The following is a 21197-nucleotide window of genomic DNA, read 5'->3' as shown; positions in this document are numbered from 1 at the left end:
CTTCCAAGTTCAATCGCGGAATTTATTGCCTACCTGGCGCAATAGCTCGGTCATTCAGAATGATAATCTTCAATTAAAACTGCACACTCTCTGAGACGTCGTGCCGTCGTACATATATATTTATGTATTTGTACAGGAGTAAAACTGTATCGTCTTCATGTGAAGAGAATTAATCGTGGCACTTAAAAGATATTGGACTGCTGAGATTTTCATAGTATCGAACTTCAGTTATCAAACTAAATCTAGATTCAATGATTTACCAAGTTAATCGGTGTCTTCACTTAAAATCTCTCTCTCATGCAAATCAATTTTACACCTTTCTCGTTAAACTCTTAACTATTTTATTACAAAGAGGAATAAAACATTAAAGAAGATCAAGATCGACTGTACTGATACTAATGTAAGTAACAAATAAAGTAAATTTGCAAGAAAAAAAAAGGAAAAAAAACGAGATGGGAAGCACTTACTCCGACGCAGGAGTCGTCGAGAGTTCGACGTTTATCGTTGCGGATTGCCGAGCCGAGGCCCAGGGACATCCAGGGTGTGGACCATCGCGTGGAATCCTTCGCGGGTGTGTCCCCGGGTACAACCGATGACGGTCTCTCTGTGACGCGACCGACTGCCGCAGGCGTGGCGTCCTTGAAGCAAGGATTGTCGAAGGCGTACGCATCCTCGGCAATCTCGGGATCTGTCACCAGCACCAAGTGTTTACCTGCGGAAATAGATGTAACGTTCTATAATTCGACGACCAGCCGGTTACGGGAAAAGAGATCGATAGAAAATCGAACATCTTCTATAACGCATACACGCAAAAAAAAAAAACAATATCTTCAAGCCAAATTGGAATTTTGTAATATTAATGTCAAAACATTGTGATGAGTATTATAATATTAACATAAAAATTAATGTTTTGCTTAAATTTAAGCTTACCAAATTGTTTAAAGAACATTAAATTACACATGTATAAGCAAGAATATAATTTACGTACATATATTTTAATTTTCATAAATGTTTGATATTATTTTCTGTCTAAAAGAGGATGTTTTTACTTCTCCTTTGAAAAAAGCATTAACAAATTTTAACATCTCTCTTATATAAATCTCTCGGCTATAATTATTTTTAAAAATAAAAGTATGAGAATTTATTGAAAGTCATCGGAAAATATTTCTCGCTCGTTGCGCCCGCAGTCGTTTCGCGACAGCTAGTTCCGCTCGTCGCGTTCTTCGCAGATTCGTCGTGGCACGCGAATGGAATCGTAATTGCGACGTGTGACTCATTAGCGTGGTACGTTACTTATAAAATATAATGGCGATTGTGCATCTCCGATCACGCGCGCGTATCCAAGTACGGTGTAGTCGACGTATCAACAGGAAGGAAGCGCATTCTTTGAAACCGCCCATGGTCCCGCTACGTATCCGATATCTATCCACCTGACCTGACCGTATCCAGGTACGTTGTACGCTGTATGCTGTATGATACATTAGTGTCGGACGGCTGCGCACGCGGCCGGCGGCAGTCCCTCTCTTTCGTTCTCCAAGTACAGAAAAATATTACTATCGAATCGACGATGATTGTCTCATGTGTAAGCAAGAATAAAAAATCTTTTTTAAAGAGTTTGATTAACTAAAATTTTAGCAAAATATTACATTTTTACTTGAATATTATAACGACTACCTAAAAAGAACAATATTATTGTTTGGATAATAATAGTTATATTAAAATTATATTCTCATACTTGGTAAAGCTATTGTTACTTTTTATTCGATACTTTTTTCCTCTCAACTCATGAAAATTATTATTGAATAAAGATGAATATATTTTTCTCGATTAACATATTAACGATTAACATGCAAAATTTCTTCAAGCAAGTTATGTCTGTTTGAAATTATCAAATTCTTTAAAGATTTTATATTCTTGCTTATGTATGAGATAATAATTATTGAAATTTTATACAAATTCTTTTCTTGTATTTTTTATAGTTTATTTATAAATAATATTTAACATAATTTAATTTCTAAGGAAAATTTTTAAAGAAAATTCCTGTCATTTTTCCTTTTTAAACTGGATACACAGTCCGCAGTCATACACAGTAAAAGACACTGTATTTAAAAATAGTCTTTGTTAAAATTTATGTGTTGAATTTTTAACATACCCGAGTGTTAATTTAACGTAATTTAAATATTTAATGTTATTTAAATATTTTATGTTAAATCAATATTCAATATTTTTTAGTGTTACATTATAATTTATGGATAAATGAACAAATAATAAAAAAAATTATTTACAAACTATTTACTAGAATATTTATAATTTCATTAGTTAACACACATTAATGACTTTGTTCACTTTTGTAATTTTCACTCGAGTTATGTGATACACGATCGATCTCCAGTATCGCTGTATAGGAATATTGATACAATAATAATAATTGTATAAAGAGACACGTCAGTACAGTTTTACAATCACTAACATAATCGCAGAAATAACCTCAGATTGTAAAAATATTGATGCATGCTGTCAATATTTGATTCAATAATCGATATTATTGATCATAGAAGGTCTCTATATAAGCGGTGCGACAAATCGTATTACCGTAGTATCATATATCCGTGTCACGCACACTAATTGTAAGAGCTAAATTGACACTCGGATTGTTTGCGACGTAAATGTGAACGTTTTATCACGTACGGCATATCCCAAGTGCGAATTTACGCGCGAGTAAAAAAGTTCTATCTTTATTTTTTACTCTATCGTGTACGTATGTACGCATGTACATACGCACAACGTTGTTGCGCAAGGATGTCCCGGATTTTTGCCGGCGCGTCGCGAGTCGCGACGGGCGCGGCATTCCTCGAGCTGCGCTTTCGCTGTGCGTATTCGCGGCACCTACGCATTTGTTTATTTATCGGCGTGTTCATATACACGTATACATGAATATCGCGTATAAGTGCGTATATGTGCGTATATGTGCGTATTAGTTCCTCTCCTTTTTCCCTCTCTCTTTCTGTATTTCCCTTTTTTCTCCCCTCTCGTTTCCTCTGTATTGCGTAACGCATAATGAGGCGAGTAATCGTGCTCGGTATGCACAATTGAGGCGACGCGCCTCGACTTGGAAAGCTGCGACTTGGACGAGCGACCAAAAGGCAGAAAAAAATCGAAAGAAAGAAGGAAAAGAAAAGTCTTTGCTCGAAGAGGAGCCGGTAGAAGAATTTACGACGCGTGCGAACGCGTATCGTATATTTCTCCCCGAGTAAATGAAAATATTTAAGAGCGCGCGAGCGTGCGCGCGTCGCGCGTCGTCGTCGTGCCGGGCTGCATTTTCTCGATGCAGATGCGCCTGAGGGAAGGGGCATCGATATGCCTACCGTAAAACGATGCGCATACTTTTGCATTGCCGCCGACGTGCGATACCGCGAAACGAATCGGCTTGCTGGATAGAATTTTTCAGAGAGGAAGAGAGAGAGAGAAGCACAATTCTGCATACGACAGTGGTAAAACTGGCGAAAAATATTTGGCGAAATCTGCCAAGGTAATTTCTCCAATCCTATTCTTTATCGCTTTATCTATTTTTTTTCGGAGATTCCCCATTCGTGGGAAACTCGACTATAATAGTACGAAGGTGGGATAATAATTAGCTTAACAATGAAAGACCGTTTCTATTTTAAAATCATTTTTATTTTTCAACACAATCTTCTGCAAGATCGAGATATTTTGTTTGCTCCAAGGTTTTAACTCTACCGCAAAAGGCGTATTCTTTAAAACAAAATTATAAAATCAAGATAACAGCAAGTAGAAACCTTTAACACTTTAGAAAAATTATTATGATCTCGCTCGATGATTTTATGATAAAGTTAAAAAATTATTTTAAAGTTAAAAAATCCTATCAAGAATTTATAAAAAAATTATCGTCAAAAATGTATCGAATGAGATTGTAATAATTTTTTAAAAATCACTTCAATTTCCTGTCATCCTCATCTTATCACGTCTTTTATGTCCTATATATATCTGAGATAAACGTCAACAACAATCTTAACTTGATACTCAATATTTTCCATTGTTAAGATCAACACAGACATTTATTTTCAACTGCTAACAGTAAACTATATATTTGATAGATGAACTTTAAGCGTGTTGTTACGTTAGGTAAACGATGATGTTTAAAAAAGGTGTATAGATTTCTTACGTATCAACATTACTTGTGCGAGTCTAGCTAATTATTATTCCATTCTCGTAGTTCAGCCTAATAAGGTAAGAGAATGATGAAATTAATTTTATAGCAGCTTCTTTTGGTTGGGTTATCAGTAAAGGTAACAATAGAAAAATAATAATTTTATGTAACGTTAATATTACACTGTAACAATATAACACAAACATTTTTTCAGTTTTTTCAATTATTGTAGCTTTTCTTTCAGTTATTAAATACAGTAGTCTCGTATACGTAATGTTTGCCATGTTACGTAGTCCATTGAGTCCAGGCCGATATATGCGATTCAGCAATGTGTCAGCATACCAAACAAGCATTCTGTTTTCCATATTCATGGCTCGAATGACAGAATTCCGCTAATAATACCGCGAATGGCTGACATATTTTCAATAAAATTGAGCCAATTTAGAAGAGAGCGCCGAAGGAATGCGGGCAGAGAGCAGAACAAAAGACAATTTATACAAAATTGATTTTAATGATATGAAAATTGGACACGGGATACCTATCTAATTCCGACAATTTTTTTGTGCTAAAGGAAATTAATTCTCCCGCGATTCTCAACCTTCGTCTTAGCAATTAGGTGAGCTACTGAAATGAGTGAGCTACTGAAATGAAGAAGATATATACGTAAGACAGTTTGTCTCGCGCGTCTCCATCTTCGCGCTTGTATCTCATCCCGATGATCGTCGTAGATACGGTTCGTCCGTTTACAGCTGATGATGATGTCTCCCGCGTAAAATGGACGTTTCATGAAAGACAAGGTGTGCGCAGCAATACGAAATACGTCAACAGCTCTAACGGGGTTATGGATTGTTTTACAGCGTGCATAAAATGCGCTCGCGGCGATACGACACGGTTGAAGGATACAAATAGCCATAAAGGCGCTGTCACAGCGACTATTTTCTCTCTGTCTTTCTTTCTCTCTACTCAGCCCGGAGATCGTTTATCGAGACACCAGCCAACCATCAAACCCGTCCACCGCGGCTTGGGACTCGCGAGAGACGCTACGCCTTTGCGAGAGACGCCAATGAGCGCATACCATGGACGCCAAGGTGAGCTAGCTCGCTCTCTCTCACCCTGCGTCTTTCTCTCTTCTTCTTCTTCTTCTTCTTCTTTGCCATGAGCTTCGAGTCGCGATTCACACACCCTACTATTACTTCTAACCGCGTTGCTCTTATCGAGATCCGTCTGATCTGCTTCTCGTTTCGTCTCGGAAGCCCAGCTCTCGACGGGTCGCCGCGCCGACATGATCGGCCGCTAGTGACACTTCTTTTAGAAAGAAAACATTTCGTTACGGCTCTAGCAGCCCAACGAACGCTTGAGATAACGAGAAAATGCTCGTTATTAGCGAACCTTTCGTCGCGCCGCGAGAAAAGTTCAATCAAGTTTGCCTGGGGCGATATATATTTTCCACGCTGCAATATTTAATTCAAAGATTCTCAAAGTATGGGTTGCGACCCATTGATAAGAGTCACGACTCGATTTTTGCTGGATTGCGACACGTTTTTCAACGATGGGAATTGAGCTTGAATCTTGAAATAAACTGTAATTATCAAACTCCTTGCGCATGAAAATTCTCATCAACATCAAAGCTGTAATCTATGGAAAATAAGTATATCTCTTACTTTTTCATATCACATTATGTATTACAAAAAAGAATTATCACATCAATCATCATATTCTTATACTATTATATATAAGCAAGAATTGACCAAATTTGTTTCTTCATTTAAACAAGTTATATCTGTTTAAAATTATCAAATTCTTTCAAGATTTTATATTCTTGCTTACATATGGGAATATATGATTGTTGATTTGATATGAATTTTTTTCTGTGTAGAGAAACAGATTTATAAAATTACATTCAATAAAAAGTTAAAAAAAAATAAAAGTAAAATGATATAAATAAATAAGCAATTTATCCCCTTCCCCTTTTTTCATAATCATCAAAGTTAGACGAATGGAGGATGTTTGTCGTTTTATAAAAAATCATGGTCGCAGTACACGTGTCGAATTTTGCTAATCGCTTCGAAGCGAGTTGTGCGGAAGAACATGATATACGTCGGAATTTAGGAGTTGGAAAATACTATTGTCGCTGCAGATCTTCTCAACGATTAAAACGCACTTTACTTATGTGTAAATATTTAATGTGCTAGTTTCGTGACCCACCGCCGTTTACAGGCAACAGTATGACGCGACGACGTCGACCGTCGTGAAGATAATGGCTTTTTGCGAAAGGAAGCCCGGAACGTCTCTGGAAGTGGAAAGGATCGTGAAATCTCGGTCGCGTACATCTCTCTCTCTCTCTCTCTCTCTCTCTCTCTCTCTCTCTCTCAATCATTTTTTTTTATTTGAAAATAAAAATTCGCTAATTCAATTCGATGCAAAACAACAGATTTTAGCACTAACCAGGTCATTTTAATTAATTTCATATTTCTTTGGACGATACGATTCCACAATGCAAATTTTAGTTTATATTCAGTAGACACGTAATGCAAAACACGTAGAAGCGTGTCAGATTTTTGCGTAAATAGACCGTCTTAACTTTCAAGGCTAAAAACAGGCAGGAAGATAAGCGAAGAGACGTTAAAAGAATTCAATTTGTGTCATAACCGCTTGTGTTAAACAACGATAAAACTGGTTACTTCAGCAGATTTCAAAGTAGGTGCGTGACGTGCCAAGTGGGTGTAGCCAATTATTTTCAAATTAATTATCTATGTGGATTACGCTAACAATGAGTCATTTCAAGTGTATCATATTTTGTACAATCGATTTCTCTTTGCTATCGATAAACTTTGCGTTTTCGAACGAGTCGCACGTATGTGCGTATTTGCGCTATTCGCGGCGTGATATTTTCCACAAATGAATAATTAATCGCCGCGTGACCGATGTTATAATTACGATATTACGTCGTCGAGAAATGTCCATGGAGTCGTGGAACCGGATATAGTTTTGCGCCGGTGTGAATCATGCGAAATGTGACTTCTCGAGAACGCGCGTCCTTGCCGATGCAAAATGGTGCAGATTCTAGATATTTTACGGATTTAAAAACAGACAAAGAATGTAAAATAGAATCTTTTGATGTTGGTCTATTTTTCGAAAAAGAATGATTTTATAGATCAAGAATTTAAATGTTTTTTTTCTTTTCCCCATTACAGGAATTATATACAATTAATAATACTGATCAGTAATAATTGAATCAATAATATTGATGGCATCTATCAATAATATTTTAACAACCTTATACGATCAATATTATTGACGTGTATAGTTCCTTATTAGATGTGATTATCGTCAAAATTTACGAAAAATTGGGCTTCTTTCCGTCATTCACATTTGAGAAAATTTTGGAAAAATTCTCCGCGTGATCGATCGAACGAGGCCCGATTTTTGTCTGAAGAAAGAAAAGTTGGACGATGTGTGCGCGCGCTCGAAGAAGAATAGAAATGGCCAGTGCGAATACTGTCGTTAGCCTTGCGCAACCTTCCGTGAATTACGAGAAGAAACTCGAGTGACGCGCCCCGGAGCAGCACGCCCAAGCAATTCCGTCCACACTCCAGTGATCTGGTATTTAGGTACGGACCTGCCGCATCGCATGGCATCGCATCGCATCGCATCGCATCGCATCACGGCCGGTTCGCCATTCTTCAAGGTCACGTCGTATCGGCCGAGGTCGCGTGGAGTGGCGCAGCGCGGTGCGACGCAAAAAAGGCGGTGTGCCATAAATATCGGCTCGTACGTGACGATCATCGACTTCATCTCGTTTCACCGGTGGTCCAAAAATGGACGTAAGCATAGCGGTGAAGATGGGGATCAATCGATGCGACACCCGTTGTATTTTTCACGCGAATGGACATTCCAGAATGCTGGACTCGAATTGTAAAATAAAATCGTTTAGAAGCAAAATAAAAAACACTGCACGAGCGAGTCCTTTCATGCGTGATTTTGGCCAATTATATTATAAATGTAAATTTCATATTTCTGGAAAGAGATTTTTAAAAACTTGCGTATCTTAAATTTTCAATGAAGAAAGATTGATAAAAATTTATGTAAACAATTTACATTACTGTAAATCGTATTTTTAGAATTGTATGTTTATCAACTTGTTAAATGTTTATTATTATGATTGATTTCTTGATTCTTTTACGATGTCGAGATGTCTTACAAATAAAATCATGTCGATTAACATCGTATATACTCCCCGATTCAATGATTAATCTCGAAGGTCATTTAAGTGGCATGTACGATAGTGCAGGAATGCTAAAGATAAGTAATATTGTTGATTCATCGTCGATCATCATTCATCATCATCCATAGGCCGAACTTGATCTTTTGACCTATTTGTTCTAATTCTTCACGGTAAACATAATTACGCTTGGACAGCGGTAAACATCAAAATGAATCGCAGAGTCAAAGTATTTGCATCAAAATCTCGTTTCGCTCGCAGTTTTGCACGTACAACTGATCATTTGTCACGTTTGTAAAAAAGGAGATACATGCAAAATTTTTTTTTTTCACATTACTCAACTTTTGCGATTCCGATTTATCATATATAGAAAAAAAATTAGTATCAAATCAACAATTTATTGTTTCATATGCAATCAAGAATGTAAAATCTTCTTGGAAGAATTTATAATCGTAAACAGACATAATTTGTTTACATAAAGAAACAAAATTTCTTCTGTTCAAGTCTGCCAAAATGATGTCTGTTTGAGATTATAAATTCTTGTTTATATATAAATCAATGAATTGTTAATTTGATACTAATCTTTTCCTGTGCATATAATTAGCAGTTTTTACTTGATCCGAGACTAAGTTATTCTAAATAATATCGCGAATAAATACCACGTGCGTTTAATCCCTTTGGATAATGGTTTTATCAAGGGTGGCGCAATTTCACAGTCGTTCCGAAAACGACCTGATAATTTCCTATTAGCCCTGACTATCGACGATCAAACGGTTCTATCTATCTCTATGGGACTATCTTACAATCGATTTCATCGAGGTGACTTCGCTCGCAAAATAAACAAAGATAATGTGTCAATCGTGGAATGTGTAATCAATATTACACGTAGCAATCTATTGTAGATATATATGTATTCCGTAGATTTAGAGATTGTTGGTGATTGTTATTAACTAATAACTCTTGTCTAATCTCGGTTGCATTTATTTTATCGCGAAGCTAACGATTCACTCGCATTAAGATTTACCTTGCATGATTTATTAATCTTTCCGTATTAAAATAACTCTTCAAAATCTTATTTAAAGCCACATTATTTTTTAAAATATTAATAGCGTGAATAAATCAATTCGACAAGTTAAGACAAATGACTAAATCGTATTACATAAATATAGATTCTTATTTGCATATTTATAGAAAAATGAGAAAAATATGAGAAGAGGCACAATAACCATAAACTTTTTTTTTAAATAAGAGTTTTTCAATTGTGATTAAAATAACAAAAACGTACGCAAAAATATTTAAGGAAATTTATCAGTTTAAATAAATAGGGAGAGATTTTTGATTTTATGTTTTTTGACAAGGAGAAGCTTTTAGAATTATCTTCAAAATAATAAATAATAAACAAAATTTGAGCAATAAACACAATTTGTTATTTAAAAATATTTTCTACATATATTGATAAAATCAATATTTAAAGAGAATTGTATAATTCATGAATATTTCATACACTTACATGAAAATGATACAATGAAACTTTATTTCTTTAATCCCAAAATACTCTTCAAACGATACATTCTTATATAGTTTTCCAAAATTCTAATATTTTATTTGCGATTTAATTATTATAACTTAAAACTCAATGCTATTTTAAAAAGATATTTTTAAAGAAAACTACTTCAAAAAAATTTGATAACATTCACAGGAATTAAAAATTTATATTCAAAATTCGATCAAGCTTTTATATTATGTGAAAATACTGGAGAATTTGCTTAAATCGTCGTAAAATGTCCAATCAAATCATCGTGAAAAGATTAAAGTGAAAATTCGTGATGATGATACAACAATAACGAGAGTCATAGACTCGGTTGTGGTCCAACGTAAACGCATACACAACATTATAGCATATAAGCTTGTTCTCTCTCTCTCCCTGTTACTAGAGACGCGGTACATTCGATAATGGATAATCGCACCGGTTCGCCCGCTACTATCCACATTGTAGTACAGGCAACGTACTCGGATTCCTGAGGACAGCGCGCAGCGGGGGAAAAGAGCTATGCAAGGTATCGGGGATCGAAGGAAGGGAGGGGTCCCTCTCTGGAGCAGCTCCACGACGACGGAAGAGAAGGGTTCGCGCAGCGTGGCACGTCGCGGGGAAGGGGAATGACAACAGCCGTGATTATGCAGAAATGCGAGGCGTGGCGTTCGTAAAAGAAGAAAAAAAAGCCGCCTTAACTCAAGTCCGTATATTCGTGTCGCGGCCGCGAGGCGGGAGACGACTCCGAAACGCGCATCGATGACGAGGGAGGACGACCGCGGGACGTGAAATATTTTCTTGCCTCCATAGGGAGAACATCCCCGTTTATCCGTCTGTACGGTCTATTCGTCTCGAAGATGACGCGTGACGCGGAGCGACATCGACAATCGAGGAAGCGGTAACGAGAGAAACTCGCGTTTTTTTTCACCCACTTTCCAGGACTCGCGACGAGAGGGAGGACGTCGCACGGACGTCGTGCAGTCTGGCGAAATTGCCGCGGCCGAATCGAGAATGCGGCGAGTTCATTGCACCGTGTAAGTGCTCGTTCCTACGTGGACGCACACGTGACACGTGCGGAATAAACGTGAGCTCGAATCGATATCATGAGAAATTAAAGAATGAGCGGCGCCCCTTCGCTTCCGCGCCCCTATAGCTCGCTTATCTATTTCATGCTCGGTCGCGTATCGATGACCGCTCGTCTGTTTGCATTATACTTTATGCTGTTCATCGATTGCGTATCGTACATTTTCATTCCTATTCGTTGTGCAGATGTATTCCACTTCTCGCTTTTGTACTACGATATTAATCATTTGTTAAAATATCTCTATTAATAGCTCGCCTTTAAGTAGGTAGTAGGTGAGATGTTGACAACATCCCAAAGAAATATTATTATTGTCATATTTTTCATAAGTATATTACGTTACATTTAAATTTACATTTTACTTCAACCCTTAGGAGATAAAGAAATGTAAAACAAAATGAACTTTAAGACTCGTGAACAACACTTTCTATGTTTCTCTTCCAGAACAAGATTTCTAATCCTGCATTTCTTCGCGTTGGCTGGGGTGCTGTGGCCATTCCTATGCCACCTACCTAATACTTAAAAAAGGCAAAGACAGGAAAAGAATATCTGTAAACTGTGAGAAAAAAGTTGAGAATTTTCAAACAAGGCAACGAGATGTATCGAAGAAATAAAAAACAATATGGCACTATACTAGCGTAGATTAGAAAAAGATGTCGAATGCCAAAGAATGTTAAAATAATAAAAAAAATTAAAGAGATGTAAAAAATTATTTAAATATAAAAACAAAGCTGCAACTATTTAAAAAATATATATATAATGTAGTAATCTCTTGAAACACGAGAAAATTTCAAGTGTGCTGAAACCTTTGAGCGATAACGCGATGTTAATAGATATATTAATAGTTCATCGCGTTATTTTACATCTCGCGGCGTCTCGATCGTAACGATAAGAGGGCACACCACCTTGCCATGGCATTTCCCTATCACGCGCTCTCGAGAGCTTATTGTCGCGCACGTCGTCGCACAATCACATGTCGTCGTATTCACCGTCGCATTCAGGCTTATAACGCGCGTGATAACGCGCTATTATCATTGTTATTTACACCGTAAGCGCGTCGTGGCGAAATGTACATGCAAACATACCGCGCGCGCGTTCCTCGGAGACGTCTATCGACGACGAGACGATTGTCACCGCTAACGATTGAAACGCCACGGCCGTAGCATTGGAATCCCGATGGTGTATTGATAATAAACTATCGAACAACGACACCTGAATTATTACGTCTCCGCGATTTAGCAACGAAGCAGCTGAATTAAGCTCCCTGCAAAGTCTCGCCATGGAAACATTACGCTTCTCCTGTTCCATTATTCATTATATATTGTATTATATTTTCACTGAATTTATCGTTATGAGGATACGTCAATCTCATCGCAATTGTGTGCGTCGGAGACACACGCCAAACTAATTGGCAAAATTGACGCCCCAGCGAAAAGCTTCTGCCAATTTTTCATTTTCATTTTTCTCAAGGCCACGTTCGGTTACCTTTATCCTCGTGTATAACTCCGGTAATAGTATGTTAATCTCTGGTATCACATGCGCGCGACGGAGATAGTTAAGCGTTATAATACCTCCCGTTCGCTAAATGCGAAACTCATGTTGCCACGTGCACGTAGAAAATCAAATTACATAGATGAGAAAGCGCGTGCTCGCGCGCTAGGATGCGTGACTCGTAAATCACGCTTCGAGATGCGAAGAAGATGAAGAAAAAACGCCACGCCAGAAAAGTAGGAGACTTTCATAAACGAGAGACGATCTGGGAGGGGGGATCGTCCTACCGTCGAATCGCGTCGATCTCGTTGATCCGAACCGAAGCGACGTGGGATTGCTTTTCATTATATAATTTCGTGCCTCGGAACACCGCGTATCGATCTCGAGGGAAGATAAAAAGACCATTCCCTCGCCTTCTTTCACGTTGTCATAATCCGTTTCAATCGAGAAATAAGTGGGATCGGTTGAATGAGCGGCTGGCAGAAGCACGGCGCCACCGCGCCGCGCCGCGCGCCAGTTCATTGCAAGATACATTTATTATGTCTTCCTCCGGGAGAGAAGATCTTCCTTCGGTAAGAAGCACGCACTCTTACAATCCCCTGCCTGCTCCGGATACGTCAGAGTGAAAGAAAGATAATTGTTTTGTAATTTGCATGGATGTGTTAAATATCCGGTAACGCAAAACTTACTAAAAAAAACTACGAGATATTTATTAATAAATGATTAATGCACATCAGACAACTGCATTTCGATCGATGCGGAAGAAATGTCAATAATTTGTTGAAGACATTAAGAAGCAATGAAACAGTTTTGCATCTTGGGAGCAAAATGTAAGAAACTAAAATGGCTATCGATCTAGGCATCAATTATTATTATTATTATTGTCAATTTGATATATTACATAACTATGATAAAAATTTCCTATGTAAAATCTAAAACATGTGTAAAACGTTTTACGTTAACTTGAAGAAATTTTTTTAGTAAAACACTTGAAACATTCTTAGAATATTTGTATTCTGTAAATATTTATACTTATAAAGTATAAATATATATTTAGTATTTCAATTATAAAAAAATAAGAAGAATTTTTTAACATTAGGATCATTACACTTTTGATATAAGTTTTCATAGATTTTCCAACGAGAATTCAAAATTTTCGAGAGATCGAATATCTCAAATAGATTTCTGAGCATTTACTCTGTGAAATATTGTGTTGTATGTAATTTAATATAGAGATACATCATATGATGTGCAATTTAACAAATCCTGAATAACATGTAAGTAAGATACATTTCCCGGATTGAATTTCAAACAATTATTATTTCTCATAAGAGTCGAAGAACAAGCTCCATAACTCAAAGATGTTTCCGCACCTTTGTGTACAATTTTAGATTTCACCAATGAGTAAATGCGGATATGCTAAGAGGAATGCGTTTACTATTATTGCGTAAGAGGTGCGTGTCAAATAACAGTAGGTTGTCAGTTGCCAGCTTTATCTTTTACCGTATCGTCTACAATTGGTAGCCTTCGCGTTTTGCCCTACTTCAGATGAGAGCTCATAGCTCGGATACACGCCATTTGTCGTAATTTTCCACCTGTTTATTTTACTTTCTCAAATTTTAATAAAAATTCAAAGTTGAAATGATAAGATCGTTTAATTAGTCAAATAATTCTTGCCGTTAATCAGACAAATCGTATTATTATACTTTTCGAATAATTTCAAGCAGCGGATCGTGTGACAGCCGTGACAGAACAGGCGAATAAATTTTCTACATAATTTTAGTTTATTCTTTATCAACGTCAAAATCAAAAGAGTAATTTATTATAATGAGAGAAAAAGAAAGAAGAAAAAGCGATATAAAACGCAAATGAGATGTATGTATGTACGTTGCGTTGTGGTGAACGAAAAGTTGAACCAAGTACCGCTCCACGGAATTGATCCGTGCAGAAGTGAGGTGAATCGATCAACATTCCCACTACGGTCATTCTCCTCCGGAAAAACGCGCGCCGGTAGTCGCGCAAAAATCACCAGGACACCCGGTGTAAGGCAGAGACCGTGTATGTACGTGTTCGCCGAACTCCGTTCTGCAAAGTCGAGTCGCGAAACCCGTTCGCCGATATCTCGCTCTCATACGCGGGCGCTCAGATAAAGCTGCGCTCTTATGCGGTCCTGCATTCTGTGCGCCCGGATTCCGCGAGTTCGCTCCGCTTTACCTTCTCCTCCTCCTCTACCTCGTGGTTCAATGAAACCGCGCGTACAATGCAATTTTGCCTGCACGGTACCATTGCCGTATATATAACGATGCAGAACTCTTTCCTCTCTACGCCCACATTTCGCCCTACAGTTGACTCTACAGCGGAATAATGGATGGTGTGGTCCGAACAATCTTGAGAAAGATTGCGCGATTAGCCTAATCTCTTTGAGGAAATAAATCTTAAAAAGCTCTTATTTCGTCAACTCGAATTAATTCCCTCGACGAAAAATTAAATCATCATTATCAAACGCAAGAATTAACAATGCAATATAAAACTGGCGACTTTCTCAAAATTATTACAAGATTCTACTGTTAATGCAAATCTAATTTTAATAAGGTTATAAAACCTTCCAAAAAGTATTCATTAATTTTTAGAACAAAAACTAAGTATTGGTACGTACATATTTTGATTTCAGTACACGGAAAGAATAGTTTGGCTAAAGTATCCGAAACTTTAGCTAAATACAGAAAATGTGAAAACAGAATTGAAGAAAATAATTCTGTAGAACATTTGAACATGAGGATGATGCTTCACTAAAAAAAAAGTAAATAATTCTTAATCTTTGATTAAAAGCGTAATTATAATAATTACAGATTTATTCTGACATTCATTCATTTCTTCTTTCAAAGATTGAAAATTATTTACGACTATGAATATCAAACTTACACAATTATTTTCATAGTCAAAATTATTTTCAAATTTGTGTCTAGTTAAATTTGTAGATATTTCAACAAAATCGTCCTTTCCGTGCATATTTTACTATTAACATACTTAAAATAATGTGAATACTTGGGAAATACAACTTTTTTTATTAATAAAAGATTAGTGCTATTTTAATACAAATTCTATCCATATTGAAATAAAATCACTAATGGAATGTACTGTTCTTTCAGCAGAACATCTTTCAATTGCTTATACAAGTGCTGTTAGAAAAAGAAAATTGTTTTTTACTTTATTTTCCAAAATGCTCTCTGTTCTCAAAATCTTGAACATTTTCCCGGCTAGCGCAACTCTTTGCTTTAAATATCATCGAATCATTGTGAGTAGTTTTAAAGAGCAGAATGAGAAGTAAATTTTCTCCTCCACTATCTCTTAAGTAACTTTCAATGTCTTTTGAAAGGTGTTCTGCTAATAGAAGAATGATATAACACTGCGTTATTGATTAGAATTATATAATCTTATTCCAAATAAGGATGAAAATTGTATTAAAGATAAATAGTAGGATAATCTCTTATTAATTCTAGTATTTTTTAGGTATTTACACATTATTTTATCTATCCCCTCTATATATTTTCCATCATCAGTTTATTTTACTGTTAAAAGTCTTAATAAGAATTTATCAGAAAGTAAGTCTTAGTAAGAAAAACTCTGAATTTCAAGTTGATCAAGTTTCATCTTTCATCGTTGCCACAATGTCACCGAACTCGAGTAAACTTGTGGGCAAGTCTGTGAGAAATTGTGCGAAAGAATATTCCAAAAATGTATGCCAAATTTTTCATCCCGATAAATCCCAAGGAATTCAATGGTCAAAAGCGTGTCTATGAATCGAAGTACTCCATTATTCGATCTCGAACAGGAAGACATTATTAGCGCTCCAATCGAAACTTTGCCGCTCCAATTGAGTCGTTCAAATGGGCGCGCTTCTGTGTCTAATGAAAAGCGAAAATCCCATCGGCCAATGGGCCCGACCGCCCGGCCTCGAGCGTACGGTTCTCTATTTTTTTCTTTTTTTTGTATGTCCTACAATGCTTTCGTTTGTGAATGAAAATTGGACAAAGCGCGCGTCCTCGTGCACGCGCGTTTGTATACGTGTGTACATGTGATCTGATTACGAGCACATCGTGATTCATGGAACTGCGTCATTTCGCGTTACTACAGCCGCGTATTTAATAGAATAATATTGTCAACGAGACGTTGGAAGATATACAACAGGAAATACTACAATATATCAGAGTTCAATTTTTAGGACGTTTCTATTGTACTCTATTCCAGAAGTTGAAAGACGGCAGCCAGAGGCTTTTTGACTGTAGACCAGTGTAACGTATTTTATTTTTTTTATTCAATTTAAAAAAAATTTTCAATCGTATTGTTCTTTGATGATTAATAAGATTTTTTATTCTAATTAATATTCTGTATTGGAAATAACTACAGCTAGCCCCCCACGTGCTCCTTCGATCGCGACGCGATCTTTATCTGCACATTTATCGCGTCGATGCGCGCGATGTAGGCAACTGGCAACGAGCGTAATTCGCGAGCGAGCTATTAATCCATTTTCCCGTCTCTCGGCGCGCATCAAGATTTCTTGCGCGCGCCGAGCGAATGGAAGGTGTGGGAAACTCGTAGACCAATTCTCATACGAGCTGTCCCAGATTCGAATGCGATTCGCGTCGTCCTTTTACCACGACGACTGACAAATTTCGCGAATGCATCCTCTCGTCACCGATAATTTCCTTCGCACGCTTTCTCTTCCACCGCTTTGACATTTCCTTCGATCGGACGGAGGAAACATTTAACTAGCATCGGAAACAATCTCTGGATCGCTTACGTGAAAAGATTTTTAAATGGGGGAGAGTGTAACAGTTTATGCCAATTTGTAATTTCGCAACCACCGCTCAAAAATATTGAGATTTTCTCGCGTTTCACAGAAAGTCAAGTGTCTCGATAAAAGAAATTATAGAAAAGTTTTTCAAAATATATTTTAAAGAGGAAATATATTATAGAACTTTGAATTTTTGTCTTATTTGTCTGTACGATATTCTGTTTTATTAGTAGGTAGATTTTCCAAGTTTTAAAATTCTTTTTTTAAAAAAATTGGTGCAATGATATCAAACTTGTGTAAAAACTCATTTCTTATAAAATGTATTTCAATTTTTTAACTATAGAGTTTACGAAACAAAAAGAGAAAAATGTTATGTTCTTGATTCGTAAAAATTTTTTCACAATTTTTTTTATATTTAACCTTTCGTGAAATGCAAGAAATCTCAAGCGTTGAAACTTTCGAAGCGTAGTGAGTGGTAAGATGGTTTTACGTGGACAATTTTTAACGATATGACATAATTGTAGAAATTGTGCGAGAATCGAATTTATATTCGCTGATATGTATCACATCTTTCCCATCGCGACATTACGCGATGCTGCGTGAAAAGTACAATTTCAGAGCGGTGATTCAATCTCTTCTATCTCGAGGATCGACGTGCACTCTCGCGACATATAAGGCATCGGTCTCTTCGGCTTTAAGGTCGCGACTAATCGTCGCGATTAAAACGATGTCTCGCTTTTTTACAATCTGTAATCACTGCCCACACCGCCCACAGTCGTAACACCTGTTATACTCCTGTCGCACCATTTTAATGCGTTTATTGCCACCTCGGTATGACCGATTCCACCTTACTTCTCGTCGCGATGTACTTGAAATCAATCTCCACAGATGCAGACGCACACGTAAAGTGTGATTCTTCTCTTTCTAGAACTTGGAACTTTTATTTATTGCAACATATCGATATTTATTTTATTATTAGTATATAATTTAATTGGACTTTTGTAACTTTGGGAGGCTGGAAATTTTAAGTAAAGGTGGTCGTTTTTTTTCCACGCGTTGATCCCGTTTTCGTCTGCTTTCGATCGATCGCTCTCATCTTATATTAAATTCGCGCGATCTTTTCCGAAAGAGGCTCCTTACATTACATGTCTCGAAGCATCTGACAGGATCGATAGGCTCCTCCATACGAGAGTAAACAGAAGATAGCCGTTACGCGTGTAAACTAAACGATGGTCGAGCAGCAACCAAATATAGCGTGTTACATTCGTGCCCCGTTGCACAGGGTGTACCGTATGTACCGGGTGTCTTTAGGTATCTTTGCTCACGTACGGCGTACGTCGCGGATGTCTGCATTTTTTCCGCGACATAGGCGGCGACGTGTATGCGACGTGTATCATCAGAGAGAGAGAGAGAGAGAGAGAGAGAGAGAGAGAGAGAGAGCGTCGTCCGGATCACGCGCGATCCGATTCTCGCAACGTCGCGTTGCGTCGGTACGCGATTTCATAAAAGTAATTTATTATCGCAAGAGAACCGGTGCGCGGCGCGGTTAAATGACGCGTGGACCGCGTGTGCGTGCGAAGATTATCGGGTGTCTCGCGTTCAAGAGGAGTAAAGGCCGCGTCACGCATATCTAATAGCCGGGACTGGCCGGGACCGAACTGACAAGAATGTGACGGAAGCGCGTAAGATGAAAGTCCGAAGGTAACGAGCGGAGAGTCGATCCTCTATTACGACGTTCGTTACATCGAGCGTATATTTGTTTTCCTCTTAAACACGATACGTGCAACGCGAAGAGTTTCATCCAGGAATATTCCACGGATAGAGATATTCTCGTCTTGCTTCACGGAAGCGTTCTGATTTCAATTACTCGAGTTCAATTTCGTCTTTTGCATCTTTTATCCGTTCGTTAGAAACCGTTCATTAACACTGGGATTACCGACAATTAACTTAATTAAGATAATTATCCAATAGTAAATAACCCAGCATACAAAAACGAATTCAAATAGATAGAAATCTGAATGCTCTTCTGAAAAAAGCTTTCAGTATTTTTATAAAACCTTACAAAGCAGTAATTCCAATTGCTTTAATTTCGATGTTAAACCGATTAACAGATTTGCTATTTCTAATGTGTAAAGAAAACAATAAGTTCAACAAGTTCAGCAAGTAAACTGAAAGAAAGTCATTCTTTCTTCGTTGAATTGGGTCGGATTGAATCGGCGCGGCGATTCAAAGGACAGCCTTAAGACTGGCGGTGTGACACGGTCTTAAAACGCGATGCGATGCGGCGCGAGGCGCACGGCGCGCACGCATATAACGCACACGCGTATGAATGTATCGACGCGCGATGTGGCGTGCCTGCGGTATGGTATCAGACACAACGACCCGGCCAGGGGATTCCGAAGCCGCCGCCACACTTTCTAAAGACCTTCGCCGGTTTCGCCGGGCTTGTCTATCGCCGACCGCGAGTGTACCTTTAAGGCACGGGCGCGCGCGCGCGCGCGCACAATGCCACTCATTAACGAGCGCCCCTGAGATCGGCCTTTCTTTCGACCTACAGTCCAGCGTGGATGATCCACGTTTTCGCTCGAAAACCGGTATATGAGGCCGCGCGCGCGCGCGCGCGCACGGTCGATCGACCTGCCTCCGCTTTTTAAACCAAACCGCCCGGAGGTAGATCGACGACGTTATCCCTCGGCGCCCGGCGACGCGACGCGGCAGAGTCCGATGACAGATCAGAAATTGTGCCACCTTGGCAATCAGGAATGTAAAATTCGGTGCGGCACGATCGCCCGAACGCGTTCCTCGCTGTTCCTCTCTAGACAATATCCGAATCGGAATGAATCTTTCATCGAATAGTCAATCATTAATGCGAGTCGTCAATTTGCGATAAATATTTTTCATAATTCAATGATTCTGACGGCTTTTTGTTCATGTCGAGCATCTTCGTGGCTGCGGGGAAACCGCGTCGGCGCCTCAGGATGGATCGTAGCATGCCGCGGTGGCATAATTCATTTCGACATTTCGCATAATCGTCGATTCCTATACGCGCGTAGGAAATCGTCCTCACTGTCCAATGCTCTCGCAAACGTTTAAACGCCGTGGCCTTCGCGAACGTCGCGTTGGTCGTGTGTCGAAAGGATCAGAGGTACCCCCCTTATTTGCAACGATGATGCCTGCGCGTCTACCTACGCGTACATGACATTTGCAACTTGCACCGTGGTGTGAATTACTTACTCGAACTTAGACACGGACACGTCGCGGCAACGTATCTCGCTCTTGTGACATTTGCAATTTCGTCGAAATAATTTCGTGGCTGTTACGTCGAGATTGAGCGATTGCGCGGAAACCGGCACGAGCGCAAGATTAAGGAGAATGTAGAAAAAGGGTCCTATTACGCATGACCTAAAAATCTTTGTAATCCAACACTGGAAAGTGCGAATCGACAAAAGAACAATATATAACCGAAAAATATTGTTAATACATTGAAAACAGTTTTAGCTAATTAAAATAATTTATTTGGAAACTTGGAAAATATTTTTTTTTTTTTTTTAATCAATGAAATGATGTTAAAATAAACATATTTACTTGAATATGAACTTTTTTTCCATGTTTTTTTCCGTGTACCTTAACGATATATGTTTAATATCTATGTAAATTTTGTACAAATTACATACTAACATACTTAGCTTTTAAATTGCATGAAAATAAAATAAAAAGAAAAAAAATTTCTACGTGACATTCTCTTTGCAAATTATTCACTTCAGATTGATTCCACTTATGCCGGTATTCATAGTTGCAAATAACTTTTATTCTTTGCGTAATTAAAAGCACAATTAATTACACATTCATTCATACATTTATTCATTTTCTTTCTTTCAATCAAAGATTGAAAATTACCCACGCCTATGA

At 38.0% G+C, this 21197-nt stretch overlaps 1 protein-coding gene across 1 annotated transcript in view; it reads right to left on the bottom strand.

Moving 5' to 3' along the window:
* Positions 1-21197, bottom strand: part of LOC105193494 — a 37110-nt gene that overhangs the window by 10131 nt on the left and 5782 nt on the right. Inside the window, 1 exon segment of the mRNA XM_011157947.3 lies at positions 468-712. Coding sequence (XP_011156249.2) covers positions 468-712 — 245 coding nt within the window.

The sequence above is a fragment of the Solenopsis invicta genome, chromosome 7 (assembly GCF_016802725.1).
Source record: "Solenopsis invicta isolate M01_SB chromosome 7, UNIL_Sinv_3.0, whole genome shotgun sequence".
NCBI classification, from domain to species: Eukaryota; Metazoa; Arthropoda; class Insecta; order Hymenoptera; family Formicidae; genus Solenopsis; species Solenopsis invicta.
Note: the sequence above shows the minus strand (reverse complement) of the source record. Positions and strands in the feature narration are given on the sequence as shown.